Genomic DNA, 17,810 nt, shown 5'->3' with positions numbered 1-17,810 from the left:
CATTTGCACCAATGCACGGTGATACAAAAAAGGTGTGTGTGCGATCCACACACGATAGAAGTGAAACTTCAGTAAATCGAATGAGATGAATATATATAAAATAGTATGTATATTTCTATCTCATTCTTTGCCGGCTTCATTCTACACAATTTTGTTTTTGTGTCTCTTACCTGTCGTTTTTTCCGTTGCATCAGATTTGAAATCACAACGATTCTAAAGAAGTTTCACTTCAATAACTAAATGATACATATATAAAGAACAAAAGTATTTATTCTCAAAGGATTTTGTCTTGAAAAGCGAAACGGAATGCTAGATTTTCACCAAAACCTTTACCAAGCTTAGATTAGGATTCTTCGAATATTTTACTGTCTTAAAGCACGTAATTTTAACCTATACCATACGAGCTAACTCTAAAATGTTGTATAATATACAAGGATAAACTGACTTATTACTTACCGGCAGATTAGCAGAACAACATTACTAGGGTTATAAATTTGCACTGTTTTTATAATTTTGTTTTTTTTTTTTTTTATATATCACTGACCAACGAACTATTAAGCAACCATATCCTTACCCTTACGGAGGCCCATGTCCTTACCCTTCCCAGTTTTTTCCTTTATTCCTCTCGGCAATCCTTTCTTTACCCCTTCCCAATTTTAAGTCGGCAATCCATTTGTAGAAGCGTAAGGTCTGCAATGGACCTTATGCCTCTCCAAATGTTCATGGGCGGTGGTAGCGCTTACCATCAGGCATCCCACCAGCTCCATTGCCGACTATGAAATAAAAAGATTTGCCTGTTGTTAAGCGATAACCACTGCCTATGAACATTTACAGAGGTAGAACAACTACAAACGAGTTGTCCGCATTTGAGGGATAAGGAAAGTATGGACGAAGAGAACATAGGAAGGGGCTGGGAAAGGTGCAAAAAAAACTACGGACCTCCAGATGTGAAGTATAGTCATTTGCTCGGTGCGAGCTGCCCTAATTTATGCTGAAGCGTGTTTGACTCCCACGTAGAAAGTCCCAATTTTATAAAACCAAGGTTATCTAAGGGCAGTATAAAAAACATCAGATTAAATTTAAATTATGAGCTTGTTTCGAGAGGTGACTTTCAAAAATATGATAAATGTCCAAGTTTCAATTTTCCGCAACGGAACGCTCGCATAGAAACCTTGATATACGACCTAACGATATCTCCAAAACCTATTGGCGAGGAAGCAACATTTCAGATTTATGATATATCGACTTCCTAGTCTTTAGAAATGAGTACCTACTTTTTGTATAAAAGAAAGACTTTTTATGGAAGTCTGTTTCGCTAACTGTTAGAAAGTAAAATACTTTGTAATGAATACATAAAAAATATACCTATGTTCAAGAATATTAATGCTTGTTAAATGGTGTTTGGAAGTCTAAATTTTGTAAGATCTAATAGTGGTTACAATTTAAATGAAATGATTATGATTCAGTCACTTCTGCTAGAAAATATAGGTTTTTAATGGCCCTATATAATATGGCTATATAATGGCCCATATTTAATGAGATGCAAAAGATCATTGTACACATCTAATAAACTTGACTGTTGTAATATATTAAACGTCCAAACAATATTTGAAATTAATTACGATTTCATGCCAATTCATGACAAATGTTCTCTTTGACATTAATTTGTTAGTTTAAGCCTATCAATTCGCGTGACCGCTAAACGGTATACAGTTAGTAATTACAAATAAAATGTAAATGTAATTTATTTGTCATGAAATTTACATTTAGCTTTAAACAGCATAAGCATTCAAATTTTGTTAGGCAATTGCCTAATATTTATTTCAATAAAAATATAAATTACGAGTATAATTTGAGATATAGAAAAATGTGTTTTATTCCATATGAAATAGATAGTGTTTCATGCTGTTAGTCTTCACCGGTGGTCGACCCAGGATCTAAGTTTACGCGCTCTCCGAGTTCGTGGTTAGCTTTATCTGCCAAAAATTCCAATTTTTTTTCCGACTAGCAATAAAATACAGTGCACGCATGATGCTGCCTGCGTCCAAGAGAAATAGATATTCACTTCTTTTAATTTCTTTCATTTTATATATATAGATGGATATTGCAATTTCTTATCTAATTATTAGGTCTCTAAGGCACTCCCAAACATTGACATAACAAGGTCAATACATGTGACAAATTAGTGGTGCGTGCTTCTGCTATAGCTGGTTGATAGATTGCCCAAACAATGCATTACCTATACTTAAATATGGTCAGTCAATAATGGATATTATGAAGTGATATTGTTAAAAATAATCTAGTTATATAAAGGAAACACGTGCTTATTACACGACTTAAAACTCAAAGGTGACTGTTACTTGTGTAATGTTTTATAAGTTGGATTTGAAGAGTATTAGAAGTTATAGAATAGAAGGCGGAAACATCAAATATTTAATCTTCATATATCTATCTAATTTTTTAAATTGGTCCAGTTGTTTCTTATGTGAATACATTACAAACATGAATACTAATCACGACTGTTTCGTCTTTATAATATTAGATTTAAAAATGCAACTGATGTATCATATTGCTTTGATAAGTTATGTTGTACCGTATAAGATATAAGAAATGGCAAAACCTGGTTGTATTCAGTTAGGTTAATACCATTGCATGTTCAAAGGAAATACCACAGGGTGCATTGAACTTTCTCAACACATTTTCTCAACTAGAATGGGTAAACAGACATTTCAGACGGTTTCAGCGGTACGATAAGTAGCATTGTTTTATTATGTAAATTTCTGTTTGTTCATACAAAAACTCTTAAGCGCAATAATTGTGAATGTTATATTTACTTTTATCAAATTTCTCGTTTCTTTATTAAACAACGCTTTGGGACTAAAATGTCTGATATTATCTTTACTGTTTTATCCGTTAGAATTTTTTGAAAAACAGTTTTTCTTTATTTTGAAATTCCCTTTATGTTTCTTTTTAGAATCGTTTTATAATAATATATCTTCAAGTAAATTAAATTTAAATTAAAAAAAAAATTGTCGCAACGTTCTTGGGTGTGAATTTTATGATTGTGTTGTATTATACTAGTCAAGCCTATACCACCATTGATACGACACTGACGGAGCTGAGTTGAGGGAGTTTAGCCTTTCAAACATAAAAAAAGAAATAAAATTTAAATCGGTTCATCCGTTTGTAAGTTACAATGCCTTGAACAATAATACACACATACACATAGACACACTCATTTAAAATAAATAATAAATGAACACTCCGTCTTTTTTCGTCATTAAAAACACGCGTTTTATATGAATCGACATAAATTCTCCATCTCCGTACCGACCTTACCAAGTAAGTCCCCTAAATACTATTGACCCTTTATAATCTTGTTTTGAGCTATTATGAATTCCGTTGTTAGACGGTGTCAAAATCCATAGTTCCTATCTTGGAGTCATGCCTTTGTCCAATATCATCAGATTAGCTTAAGGCTTCATTGTCAGCCCTTGATGTAGACACGACCTGATAAGACACTCTTGACATGGAAAGCTAGTTGTATTAGATTTAACATACTATGAATTTAATTAGTAGATACATGTTTGATAATAAGTACTTTGACAAACATTGCTCGTAAGGGTACACAATTTAAGAAGCGCAAATATCAAGGACCTTTTTTTTTTTTTTTTCTAATTTATCAAGGACCTTTTCAGATTCCATTTATCAAATGTCTTAAATACAAATTTCAAACACAATATTTGTTTAAGCGTTTTCATAGAGTTAGCTAAACATTTTGAAAGGTTGAACGAAATTAAATCATATTGGTCGTATCCAACTAATATTATAAATGCGAAAGTTTATAAGGTTGTGTGTGTGTTTGTTACTCTTTCACGCAAAACTTCGAAACCGATTGCAATGAATTTTGGTACGCTTTGGACTTACGCTGGTGAAACCGCGGCTTATTATAAGAGTATGTGAAACAGATTAGGTTAAGAGAGTTTCCTTTTCAACTTAAAAAAAGGAGGTAGTAACAGTTCATGCCTTTTTTATGTTTGTTACCTCATAAGTTGTGAGTGAGTGAGCTGATTATTGTGATTCTTCTTTTATTTGAAAGCCGATGACTCGCATGTGATCCCGTTTAAATTATGTATTTATTTCGTGATAAAAGTATTGTTAAAGTGCACGTAAAAATAAATTTTTGAACAGCATCAAACATTATTTAATGATAATTAGGCTATCCTATAATACACTAATAGTTTCTTTTAAAATCATTTGTGAAACACCTTAGATCATCCCGCGGGATCGTTTGCTCACATTGCCGTTATTGCAATTTTGAACCTACGCTTAATCTAGCGTAGATACAAAATTACACAGCAAGAATCGCGTGTTCATTGGAAATCGCGCCCCAGGCTACACTTTGCACGGACGCAGTGCAGTTTTCAGACAGAGTTTAAATTGACAGATTGTCATGTTTTATATAACTAACAAGTTACCTTCATAACAATGAAGTGCATGTGTGATACATTTGCCTCAAGACTCTGTCAGTAAAATAACTAGTAATACCTAATCACAAATTTGTTTTATCATAAAAGATTAGTAATATGTATTTTTATGTTAAAGCCGGTGACCGAACTGCTGTTTCATCTGATGCTAAGCGATAAACACCGGCCGTGAACATTAATAGAAGTATTGCCTGTGTAAATATGTTGCCCGCTTTTTTTTTATTTATAAGCTAGCAGTAACCTGCGGCGTCACTCGCGTGGTGTCTAAACAAAAAGGAGGCTGTGTGCTAATCCAGAATTTAATCTATCTCTGTACCAAATATTCATGCAGATAAGTTCTTTTCGCGTGAAAGAGTAACAAGCCATACATGCAAAATTTCGCTTTTATGATATCATTAATGTTACGAGGACTAATTAGTACGAGGACGAGGACATAGGATTGACGACAAGAATGGATAATGAAAAGTTCTTCCGGCTCCCCCAACCCGCACGAAACATGCTTAGTAGGGCTAATAATAGTCAGCAGTTTCATAATAAAATCAGTATTTTCTTACTTAAAAACAAGGAAATAATAAAGTCCACTGTTATGTTAGGAAAATAATAAATAAAACTTTATAATGGTTAAACTAGTATCATGAGAGGTTCAAGGAAAGTAGTTTACTATAGTTACAAGCTCTGATAATAATATACCAGCAACAAGTTTGTTGAGCCATGAACACTAAAAAATTATCAATATTCAGTCTATTCTGAAGGAGTTGAAATGATGTAACAATAATTTGTCTTCATAGCATACGTTTATACGTTTATATATACGTTTTAAATATATATACGTTTTAAATAATTATAGGTAAACACTATTATTTACTGCCACTCTTGTTTTATAGGTAACGAACCGCTACTCCAGGCTTGGGCCGTGATGACTATGTTCGATAAAAAATTATTCATTTAATTTCAGCTTCACATAGAAAAGACACAAACAAAAAATGAACGCGTTATATGAGTATAAATTGTATAATAATATACTGGTGTCCCCATTTCGTCCATACTAAGCTAATTTTAAGTAATTCAATGCAACTATAAGTCACACGAATGCATTGTCTTTTGCACTTCCGTTATTAATACAAAGACTTGAGCAATTAATGAGGCTCACTGTGAGAGATTAAATTCTACTACAAAAATTGTTATGTGACAAACATGAAGTTTTTAGAGATTATATTTTCATTTACAATATTTAGATACAAAAAAAATCTTCCCATTTTCTAAACTCATCACAAAAGATTGCCTTATAAATACAATATAAATGCATATTTTAGAAATGTATCTTAAGCGCTCGGCTAAACAAACCGCTGCATTATTTAAATAAGACGGAAAGAATACCTAAAAGTAAAAAAGAAATAAATCCGTTGACTGCGGTTGTGAAATTTTCATCTGCCTTTATTAAAATTTCAGTCAATCCAGAGCAGGCTTAGTCGCATCGCTTCCTTTTGGAGACAGCTTTTCTCACTCGAAAATGAGTTTTAAATGTGCAGTTTAAGAGTTACACATCATTGTCAAAAAAACTAATATGTTGAAATTCGATGAGCGATTTAAGAACACTTTTAGTATTATTTTCTTAAAAAAGAGGGCATTATTACGGTTTTCAAAAAGAGAAAGACTCTTTTATTGAAACGAGATGTATAAGTAGTTAGTGTTTGTATAATTAGTCTACTCATTTACAGGCTGGATTTGTTTACTGATACGTACCATAGTGTTGGTTTAATTAGAAATTTCAATATAATAAAATACGCAAATTAGTTTTCTACATAACCCTCGGGACTATTACGAAAACTAATTAAGAAACTCGTTAGTAATTAACTGTAAGTGATATTTAACACGCCTAAAATGGAGATATTTAAATTGAAACGTGAAGAACAATTTGGTTTTTAAAAAAGAGTAGTTGACCTGATATATATAGCTTTATTTAAAATAAATTCTTAAAAGTTTCTAGAAGTTTTGCGATAATTTTCTTCTTACTTTAAAAATTTATTAGATTTCAACGAATATTCAGAAAATGTTTTAGCGGTTCCTGATTAATTTTAGTTAATAATAATATAAAGTTTTCTTGTATAAATTATGCTGCTGATGAAAAACGAAACCAGACCTAAACATAATGAATCATGCCTCCGCATTTAGAATGATGATTAAATTTATAGTTTATATTATCACGTACGTAACATATATAAATATATTGTGATATTTTGAATAACTATCTAAGAACGCCATCCGGTTAATCTTGCAGCTCTCATAAAAGAGATATACATTGTATATGATATGCCCGATCATCAATAAACATTGTATTAACATGACCTTTAAACAACCCCAGAGTTTTTTACCCGTTTGCAAATTCCTTAAAGTACAATTTACAACCCGGATATTTATCCCGTGAGAAATATATGTCCCAATTGAATTGTAAAAATTCCGTTCGGGTAGTCGTTTGTGAATAATGTCCTAGTCCGACTATAGTATAGGTGAAATAGGATTGGCGGACATATAAAAACCTTGCTCCTTTTCATTATTTAAGGATGTCCTCAAAATTATTTTAGGTGACAATTAACTATAACAATTGCAATTCAACAATTCGTATCGACGCAGACTCAATGCATAGATATCAAACTCTATAATAAAATCTATCACAAACAAAAGACTAAACCAACATATAACATTTTTATGTAAGATTTTATTTCTTATATTGCAGAAAAACAAAATAATCTAAACAGCAAGACTTGGCACAATTTCCTTTCCGAACCAAAATGTGCGACAGCTGCAAGTGTAGTTCATCATTATTACCTTTTCGTTATTATTTTATTCTAAACGTTGTGTTCATTTCAAAAGCAATTTTATTTAACACAAATTTTCATTGGGAGCAATAAAGGGATGTTATTCTATCCGAATAGCGTCTGTTTTCCTTGATAATTATACGCCCTATAACAAAAATTAGGATCCCGGCAATTAAGCAATTACGTTTTCAAATGAAAACATAATTTCAGCAGTTAAAACGTGGTCTGCTTAGTATTGAATGTTATGTCGGCAATAATATATTCATCAGATTATTAATTTAACAGTAAAATTATCGCACTCACGGGAAGCTTAATTTTTGTACACTAACTCGCTGAAATACAGTTAAAAGTTATTGGATTTTTCAATACATTATTTCATTTTATAACGTTGATGAAAAAGTTTACCTTTGTTGGAAATTAATTTATGTTAAAATTGTACCTGATCTTGTTTGTTGACAATATGATGAAACTATAATAAAGTTTGGAATAAAAGAAACATTCAAATATTAAATTACGACAAAAACAACATGCAAAAAGGAGGATAAGTATAAACAAAACGATTTCAAGGAACGATTTTATTACCAAGCTTCCATAATACATTCGCATTGATTTCTAATAAACCTTGAAATAAGACATGCAATGCCTGTTATTGTACTTCTAACTTTTTGAGTACGCATAACTTCAAACGTACTCGTAAATCTTTATAATGATAATTTTAATTTGAGAATAGGGCAACAATGTTGAACAAACTGTAATAGACTTGTTTAAGGTCAATCGTTTATAATAAATATAGAAAAAGATAACGTAGTGAGAGCCAGTGCCAGTGCCAGTGCCAGTGATGGGTGATAAGCGAAAAGTGATGTAAGTTAGTGCCAATTACCATTGACACCTCAAGTTTCTATTTTAACCGAATATATAGATAGCTAATAACAATCTCAATCTGGACAACTTACAATTAAAACCCATAAAAATACATGGATTTTAATTAATAATTTAATTCTACATATATATACCAAGCACTATATAACGACAATTTTGTTGCGTCGGACCTTATAAATATATTGTTTTGAGACACGAAAATCCAATGATTACATGATTAAATCTAAATTTCATAAGCGCTATCAGCATTTGTGAATCTTTCAATGTTATTACCATCGAATGCTATGTATATATAGAATGAACCTTGACCCATCGGCTCAGTCAAAGCTACCACTAGAGATAAAATCGATAAATTGCCCTAATACCGCTTACAGAACTTAACAAAGGAGTTGAAGTGCAAAGTTTTAGTTGGCTTAAGTTAAATGTTACCTTATAAGGGCGGAACTCTGTCGGCTTCTTCCCAACAATTGAATGACAATGTGAAATGTAGATACAATATTAAAAATGTTGAACAAAAAATATAAATAATTTGTTTTACAATATTTTCACTATTTCGAACCCTTATTATTATGTTTTTTTAAGGTTTTGTTTAGAAGACTAAAAGTATTCATAATAAAAGCTATAATATAAACATTGTCCACTAGATACCTGCTCAGTTATCGGAAGGCACATAAAATACGTTCTGCAACTTATATTTTCCATGTTCTTAAAATACACATGGAATAATAATAATACTCTACAAATCACTGGAAATCAGAGTAATACTATTTTTTCAACAAAACAACAAATTACATCAAAGTTTACTACTAATTTCGTAATATACCTAAATCTGAGTATATTTGATATTAAGTAAAGTTAAATATTTATGTAATGTAAAAAAGCAAGTGTAATTTGATCCACTGAAAAACTTTTGACAAAGCTTCTACGCATTATACTTTTAAACTTATAATGGAATAAAAGTTTCACATTTCATCTTAAAAAGTATTACTACTTTTGCTTTTACATCATATTTTCTTTCGGACACAAAGTAATATGAATAAATATTCGTGTTGCATTTGTAGTTATAGTATACCTAAGCTAGGGGGTAATGGTTCCTGTAGTTCAACGTAAAGTATTTCAGTAAACCTTAAATATATAAAATATTTAATCGAAAAAGGCCTGATTCCACAAAGCTTTCGCTTTACTTATCAAAATACCTTATGAAATAAAATGACATCATTTTAGTTTCCAAATTCAAATTCGATAACTTACGTCAATGTTCATCATAATTTTTATTTTCAATAGTTTTTAAGGACAATTTGTTATATTTAGACGTTTTTATTCCTCTTCTTGCTCTCGAATTCGACATATTTCGTTCCTAAATTGAATTGAAAATCTAAATTGAATTGAAACGAAAAACTGACAAAGTTAATTACTCTTCACAATTTGATATTGCGAACGTGTAGCATTGCTCAAGGGAATGGTTTACATACAATTAGGTATGTAGGGAACCAACTAATAACATTGCGTAATTCAATATACCATACAGGTAGTTATGTAGTGGGAGAGGTTGTTTGTTTGATCATTATATTAAGGTAGTGCAGCAGAAGACGATAACAGTATTCAGTTAATATTTCTCTTAGTGAGCGAGAATGTTTATATAATATTAATATTTATATATTTCCGATTTTGCATACCTAGCTACACATATCAACTGAAAGACTCATTTGTTTGAAATTCATAACTATTGAGCGACGCGTTTGTCTTCATTGATTCGAGACTATATATTTTTACCACTTTTTCTTTAACTTAAGAACTCGCTGAAAATCCGTGCTGCGACGTTTTCATAAAATAAATATTTTGTAGTTTATGCGTCATTTTTATGACAGTCAATATGCCGTTAAATAAACATTTTCCTATTTGTTGTTTTCACAAACATGTCTATACGTATAATCCGCCGTAAACAAAGATAGATTTCTCTAGAACAAGTTTTCTGTCAAGCATGCTATGCAATATTCATGCTTTTTACAATAAAATACTTGGTGCATCTATATTAAATTTTATTGGCTTATGAATAGAAATTTAATACATTTGCAATATTTACATACTTTTTTAGTTATTTTTAAGGGCTTTACTCATTAAAATTTTCTTAATTATAACATTTTTTTTTAGATACATCGACTGATGCGAAATCCACAGAAGCTATAACGCGTCGTACATCATCTTCACCGTCAAGAATATCCGCTGGTAAGGTCTCAGTTTTCACCATCTTATAATCGCTAACTTTTTTATGTCATAATCGAGCTGGAAGGTCGATAGGTAGTCCTGATGGTAACCGCTACCATCGCCCATTGACATTTTGCATAGTCCCTAGGCTTTCTACAAATGGATTGACAAAAAGGAAAGATATGGTGATGAAAGGAAAGGACTAGGAAGCGTAAGGAAATAGATATTCCTGCTCTCAGTACGAAACATAGCATTCTCAAGCTACTCCACGCCCATCTCTGTGGAGGGGTGTGGTAGCGTGGCGCGACTGGAAGCGCGCTCGACTCCCATGAAACCTAATCTAGATAATATTTTATTGCCTGTTTTTACTAATCTGGAGACTCTCTTCATCAATCAATTTGCATATAACTTGTTTTAATGAGCTTGACTAAATATCTGAGTCTAGCCAATAGCGGAAGTAAGCGATTAGTGTTTCTGAAGTTTTGACGTCATCGCTAGCAAATTTTAATTAAAAAATTATGATTAACCTTCCGACTTCTAGCTGTAAAAAGACCTACTTCCTATCGATAAATAATAAAGCTCGACTTAAATTGTAACAAACCAATACTTACAATAAATATCCGTCTAATATATTTTAACTTTCAAGTACTAATTTTCAATGCGATTTGATAATGAAATTATCTTATCTATACAACAATGACAAATTACTGTTCATTGTACCAGACATAAGGGTAAAGACATTTTAATAATAGTCCGTATTCCTATTTATGTAAATGGATAGTACAATAAATCATTGGATTTAAATGTCAACCTAATGGGCACATTTTAAAGAGTAATTTAAAGAGTAGTTACAGATGTAAATTTATTGTTACCTACAAGGTGAATCGTGATTATCTATTTAACAGGTATAAGTTTATAAAATATAGATTTAAGAATTTATATTAAAATGCCTTGAGCAAGAATCTAACTTTATGTTTTGTTATGTTAAATATATAACCTAATTAGGTGTATCCCGCAGTTTCAACCACGTGGTAAATTTGACATAATTATTTTCATTTATATTCTAATGAAATCCAAAATAGAAATAACGAATTAATTAAAATTTCAACTACTTCAATGTCAGGTTAAATTTTAATTATCCTTTTCCAAGTTCAATGGAACACTAAACTGTTCTATACACAGAATGGAGTGGGGCTACAGGGGGTCCCCCGGCGGAGGTCATCCTTCGTCTACATCCTACGCCCGTCACGCCAGCCTATCCAGTGCAGAACCGTGGGAATTTGTCAATTACGGAATTAGGTGAATAGCTATTTAGATATTCAGCGAAGAACTGCGTTAGGTCATAGTCTTGTCTGTGACAGATTAATTGAAGGACACCTAAATACAATTTTCTTATTCATTTTCCTTTATGTAATTTAATTTAAACTTCTAACTCTACTCTAACTAACTCTTCTGGCTTCTGACTTAATTTTTCTCAGTCCTTATGCTGTTGAGCATCTTCTTAGTTCAAGCAAATTACATTTATCCACATTTTTTGCAGTGTTTTTTCATAAAGATACCTTATTCGAAAATGCACGATCAATGTAGTATACAAATTATATAAAGATTGATTATAAATATATCTCATTACTAAAATGAAGCATCCTACTTCCTGTAAATAAACGAAGTTTTTAGAAATATATGGATGTATGTTACTCACAAAAACAGCTGATCGGATGTGTTCATATGAAATTTGGTACGGATGTAGATTATGATCTGGAACAATTTACCCGGTTGAAGGTTACCATTTACCCGGATAAATATTACCATTTACCCGGGTACCACTACGGTATAAAATAAAGGGATGGTAAAGCATTTCATACAGCTGAAGAAGGCAAAATAGACACGGAGCAGAAATCAACATTAATTCCAACTTCAAAGTTAATATATATTTATCAGCGAGCAGATCCGCATAACGGTACACTTGAGAGAAATTGCTGATCTCTCAAATCCGATGATTCATTTTAGATACCTACTGGAAATTATCTCAAATTAATGGATTACATCTCGAAGGCCGTTCTGAAAACATCCAATTGCAGTTATTAAATTATTTAATAGATTGCAAGAACTTTTTATCTATTGCATAGAAATATTTAACTAGTTTTGTGTGTAAAATAGGTGTTAGTGATAAGTGTGTATTACTAAAATAAAGATTTAATAAATTCTACATAATGAATTAATGAGATTTTTTTATAATTACTACTAGTATTATTAAAAAATAATACCAACCCTCTGTCGTTTCCGTAATTGAATTTTTCTTTTGGGAGTGTTTTGAATCGTCTTATAAATTTTCTTTATCAATGGCCTGAACAAACGCTTCTACCAAAACAATTGTAATAGGTAGCCCTACAGTTTACTCTTTCCAGAATACAACGCTTACATGTAACATTAAAAACAATATCTCCAATAGTTAAATTGAACATGTTTTTATTCATTTGAGATGTATTTGGCCTAAATGCTAAAATCAATCTCCCATATTTCTAACAGAAACGCAAATGGTCATTCAAGTAATCTTCTAGGGTCATCATTTTATATAACGGTTTTACCCGCGTAAGTCCGTATCCCGTATGAATATCAGGATAAAAATATTGCCTATATGTTATTTCAGTTGTCCAGCTGTCTACGTACCAAATTTCATTGCAATCGGTTCAGTAGTTTTTGCGTGAAAGAGTAACAAATACACACACATCCTTACAAACTTTCGCATTTATAATATTAGTAAGACAGGATAGATTTTATAATATTTACGGAACATATTTTTAATCAACCTTTAGCGGTACGAGTCACGTATTCTGCTAGGATCTGATACGATCACGTATACATTTTGGTTGATATGAAATGAGGAAAATAAATAAACATTCATACGGGCTATTTACAATTTTTGAAGCTTGGCAAAATTATTATTTAACATTATTTATTTAACACTACAGGAACTCTTAACTCAACTCTCGGCTCAATATAGAATCTTGATTTCAACAGATGGAAGTGCAATAGTAGTGCGTGCAGAAGAAGCACTGATAGTAGCATTCGTGCTACTCCTATGGGTAGCAGCCATCGCTCTATTTTTCAACCGTTGGGGCAAGATCAGGTGCGTCTATAAGCTGTACGTAGATGCCTTATTTATGCTTTTTATCCTTATTTAAGCCACAAATTAGTAGAAAATCATTTCAAATGTTGCAAAATAGTACTTTTTCATTTTTCAAGAGCTGTAATGCGAATTAAAATACAATAACTCAATGTTGTTGAATAGCCGCTTAAATTATTTTACTGTTCTCTCACAGTGCCCTTCAGCTAGTAAAAGACGTCGTTACGTTTTAGAAAAATTCCAAAAGTTCTTGAATTCAACGTATTGATATTAAATAACTTTTCTTGCAGAATGTTAGAACCATATCAACCAAAATTCCAACAACAGCATCGTCAAAGTTGCGTGCTAGCTGAGAATACTGTCTCCGTGCCACCCCTTGTAAGAAAACTCAAAGTATATGTTACGAATTGTATTTCTTATCCTAAAACAAATTTAGTGTTAACATTATTTTCATCTTGTATATTCATGGAATTTAAAATTTCCTTTGGTCCATGATCTCCAGCAGTCAACCATTGAATACAGCATAGAACTGATTTATTCAAATAGACGGGTTGCCTTTGAGCTTCGTGGACTAAGATAGTGAGTGAAAATTTGTAAAATCAAACCCTGCAGGGGTAAATTTGTCGAAACTTGCTACATTTATGTCAATTTATGGGCCATAACTACTAGAATACAAATTTATGTCCTTGTGTTTTACTTCCGTGTGTATATTACTAATATTTTGTGTATTTTATAGCATCGAGCGTCGCTGTCAAGGGGGTGCGTGTCATACGACTGTGGGGGAACTTTCTCTGCTTACCAACCGTGTGGCTATCTTTCACATCGGCCTCGCCAAGTAAGTCCTTATTTGTAAAATCAATTGCTAAAATCTCGGAGTCGAGAGGAACTAGCTTCTATCTTCGGTGGATACATAAGAAGTCTATACATCATCTAATGATTTTCCTAAGAGATTGATTAATATGCTCTCCAGACTAGCTCTAAATTTTATGATCATCACAGAAAATAAACTTATAATTCAGTTAATGAAGCTAAAAAATCTCTTCACATAGTTTTTGACGAAATAACAGAGAAACGGACAAAGCAAATCAATAAAAGCTCTTTAAACATATGACAGCGTTGAATCACATGATGTCCATTGTATTCTAAGAAAGGGCTTAGTATTTGTGTTGAGTGAAGTCTCGTGTACGATATTTGACTCCTTTCAGGACATAATGGTAGATAGATATAATTATGTCTTATTCGACTTTGAATTGAAAGCAGAAATCGACTTTTACCTTTCAATTCAAAGTCGAATATAATCTCCACAATAGATATTCGTGTAATGGAAATATTTATAATGAATTAGTTTTATTTTCTATAGGTGTACATTGTTAACTTCTTTTGGTTCTATATATAATTATATGTTTGCTATTAAAAACTAAAAGTTCAAAAGGGAAGAAGAATCCATTCAAATTTCAATTAAAGTCTTCTTTTAAGATTTAAAATTCTATAATCCTTACTTGGTGATGGCTTGATATATTATTATTATGTGTTGTTTTCATTTTATAAAAAGAGATATCTGTAACCATCTTCATTTTGTAACTACTAACCTCTTTCCAGAACTCTGTATTCGTTGGTAGCATGGGTGGAATGGCATTAATACCAGAGAGTCCTCCGCGTCGATCTCGTTCAGCTGCCGACCTCCCAGCCCTCACTACACCATCAGACCACGTTCCCACTACGTCTAGGTCATCCAGGGCAGCCAGCCTTCACACAGTGGACCTAAGGGTCTGCGCTCCTTCACCCCGGACGTCCAGAGCGGCAAGTCTACATTCATCAGTCGACGTACCCTCCGTACAAGTTCATGTTAGGGGTTCTGTATCTAATATAAACAGACCTAGGAGTCCTAGGAGATTAACCATTACTAACGTCTAGAGCTAGGTGTTTATTGTGATGGACCAATGTTTTTTTTTTCCTTTCTTATAACGTGTCTGTCTTGAAAATATTTTGAATGCGTGATTGGATTTATCACTGTTTTGTCTCTTTCACTCTTTAACTCTTTCAAGTGAGTAAGAGTGAGTAAGAACGTAACAAAACAGTGATCACTGATAAGGTTATTGTATAATATTCGGTTAACTCAAATGTAAAACTACTGTGAATATTTTGAAGCTTTATTTTTATATATGTAGGAATGTGACAAATGTGGGCTAAATAGATTTAATCATTTATATATTTAAACTAAGTTAGTCTTTAAGCTAATCTTTCAATTTTCTAGTAGATGTCTTCGTCCTAAAATCTTTATCTTCACATATATTCTATATCCTTGTCCTTTAAACGTATAGTATTAAATAATATTTATTATTAAAAATATTATTTCATCGTGAATGAACTCACCGTGTGCTCATACTATTATAATTTTTATAGACCGCATTTATAACTTTAAAAAATAATAACATAGCCAATTAATTTAATAACCATTGGATAAATAATCCTACTTAATATTATAAATGCGAGGGTTTGTAAGGATGTGTGTGTGTGTTTCTTGCTCTTTCACGCAAAAACTACTGAACCGAAGTAACGAAATTTGTTACGTAGACAGCTGGACAACTGGAAGCATATAGGCTACTTATAACTTTTTATCCCGATATTCCTACGGGATACGGACTTACGCGGGTGAAACCGCGGGGTGCAGCTAGTCAATCATATTTCGAAAAGTTGATTCCTATTCTTTCAAAATTAAAATGAAACTTTTACACTTTTGTGAACTTTGAACATTTACGGTCTCTTTCAAATATTTTAAGCAGTACTTTCAGTTTATATGGTATAGCAATCAGTAGATATTATTCGTAATCTTTATGTTAGATCTACTAGTAATAAACGAGAAAACGTTTTATTAATAATTCCACTCAAGCTTTTAATAGCAATTATGGTAGCATAACCTCTGAAAAGGCTCTTATAAGTCATGAAATAAGATGAATGTGAAATATAAATCAGCGGTTCCTTAACTCTGAATCATACAGGTCAGATCATTTATGATAAGATATCATATATTCTCAAATCGCCAGCACGCTCAGTGTAAGTTCGGCTCATTGATATATTTTAAAAATGGTTTTATTTGTATTAAAAACCAATTAAGCATTTTTTTTATTATTATGCAAATAGGTTTTCATATAAGTGAGTTTTTTTTATGTTGTATACTGTCGGATGATAGGGACAAACCGATTTATTTCTGCATTGCCATACTGAACTTAAAAAAAATACTACAAATAATGTTTGTTTTATTTTTTTAATTGTATGTTCAACTCATACAAACACACGCATTAATTTTTATGTATTCTGTCCCTCTAAAATAATTTCTTGAAATTGCTATATCAAAGAAATTACAACAATCACACCTTATACATCCGATATTCGCACTTAAAGCAAATTACATATCTGCCATTATTTATGTATGTCAATAATAAATATAATGATTTAACCTATATATTGCCATCAAGTTATTCACAAGGATTTATAACTCGTTTTAATTATTTAGCCCTGTCTAATTCGTCCTTAACGTATTCCTGTTATCTTTAGAAACCTAGACTTATATGCATACTGTTTTCTGTATGATTAAGTTTTAAACAAACTGTTTTTTTTTTTAAGAAAACGCATATAAAAACTTTCCTACTAGGTTCCTCAGTTTCAATTTTTATTTTTCACGTGATAAAATTATTTTGAAATAGTCTAATAGTAAATACCACTTTAATTAATTTAAGCTTTGCTCTATTATTTTAACTATAAAAAACACACGAGTATGAAATCCTGTAACTTTTACATATTAGCTCATGTGTAGAATAAATTTACATTTTCGTTGTTTGTCAATTTCGAAATTTCCTTTCAATGCACTTTGATGATAAATTACTTTTTCATATTTTCACAAGCAGAAAACAGTAAGCGTCTTTTAGTATTTAGATTGTAGCTGGTCCTAACTATTCATTCTCTTGCTCTTGTAGTATAATATTGTAATAGTGTATAAATAAATTGCCAAAGTTAGCAATTTGTAATTATCAAATTCACGTATAGGTTAAGGTTATATTTTATGTGTATTATAATACATCTTTTTGTTTCCACATTTATTTAAGAAAAAAAAACTAATGTCTCGACTAATGAAGAGTTTAAGATAAAAACAAATCAGTTCTTGTAATTGACTCACTTTAAAATTATCTATATGTAAGTAGTATATCTATCAACAATGAAAATAAAATATATTTTTTCTATGCTTTTCCTGTGAGCAAAACAATCATTTTGATCTAATTCTAATGTTTTAGATGAACTCGA

At 31.5% G+C, this 17,810-nt stretch overlaps 1 protein-coding gene across 2 annotated transcripts in view; it reads left to right on the top strand.

Moving 5' to 3' along the window:
* The window catches only part of LOC119830787, a 32,403-nt gene extending 16,459 nt beyond the window's left edge, over nt 1–15,944 (top strand). The window contains exons 3-8 of one of the 2 annotated variants that reach the window (XM_038353927.1): nt 10,334–10,408; nt 11,570–11,686; nt 13,406–13,529; nt 13,802–13,889; nt 14,248–14,346; nt 15,111–15,944. In XM_038353927.1, the coding sequence (XP_038209855.1) occupies nt 10,334–10,408; nt 11,570–11,686; nt 13,406–13,529; nt 13,802–13,889; nt 14,248–14,346; nt 15,111–15,425 (818 nt within the window). In that variant the 3' untranslated portion in view covers nt 15,426–15,944. The remainder of the gene's footprint in view (nt 1–10,333; nt 10,409–11,569; nt 11,687–13,405; nt 13,530–13,801; nt 13,890–14,247; nt 14,347–15,110) is intronic. The other variant, XM_038353928.1, reaches the window with a different exon arrangement.
* Nucleotides 15,945–17,810: the final 1,866 nt, after the last annotated feature.

This window comes from Zerene cesonia, chromosome 12 (genome assembly GCF_012273895.1).
Source record: "Zerene cesonia ecotype Mississippi chromosome 12, Zerene_cesonia_1.1, whole genome shotgun sequence".
In the NCBI taxonomy this organism is placed as follows: domain Eukaryota; kingdom Metazoa; phylum Arthropoda; class Insecta; order Lepidoptera; family Pieridae; genus Zerene; species Zerene cesonia.
This window is presented reverse-complemented; position numbering and strand designations above follow the sequence as displayed.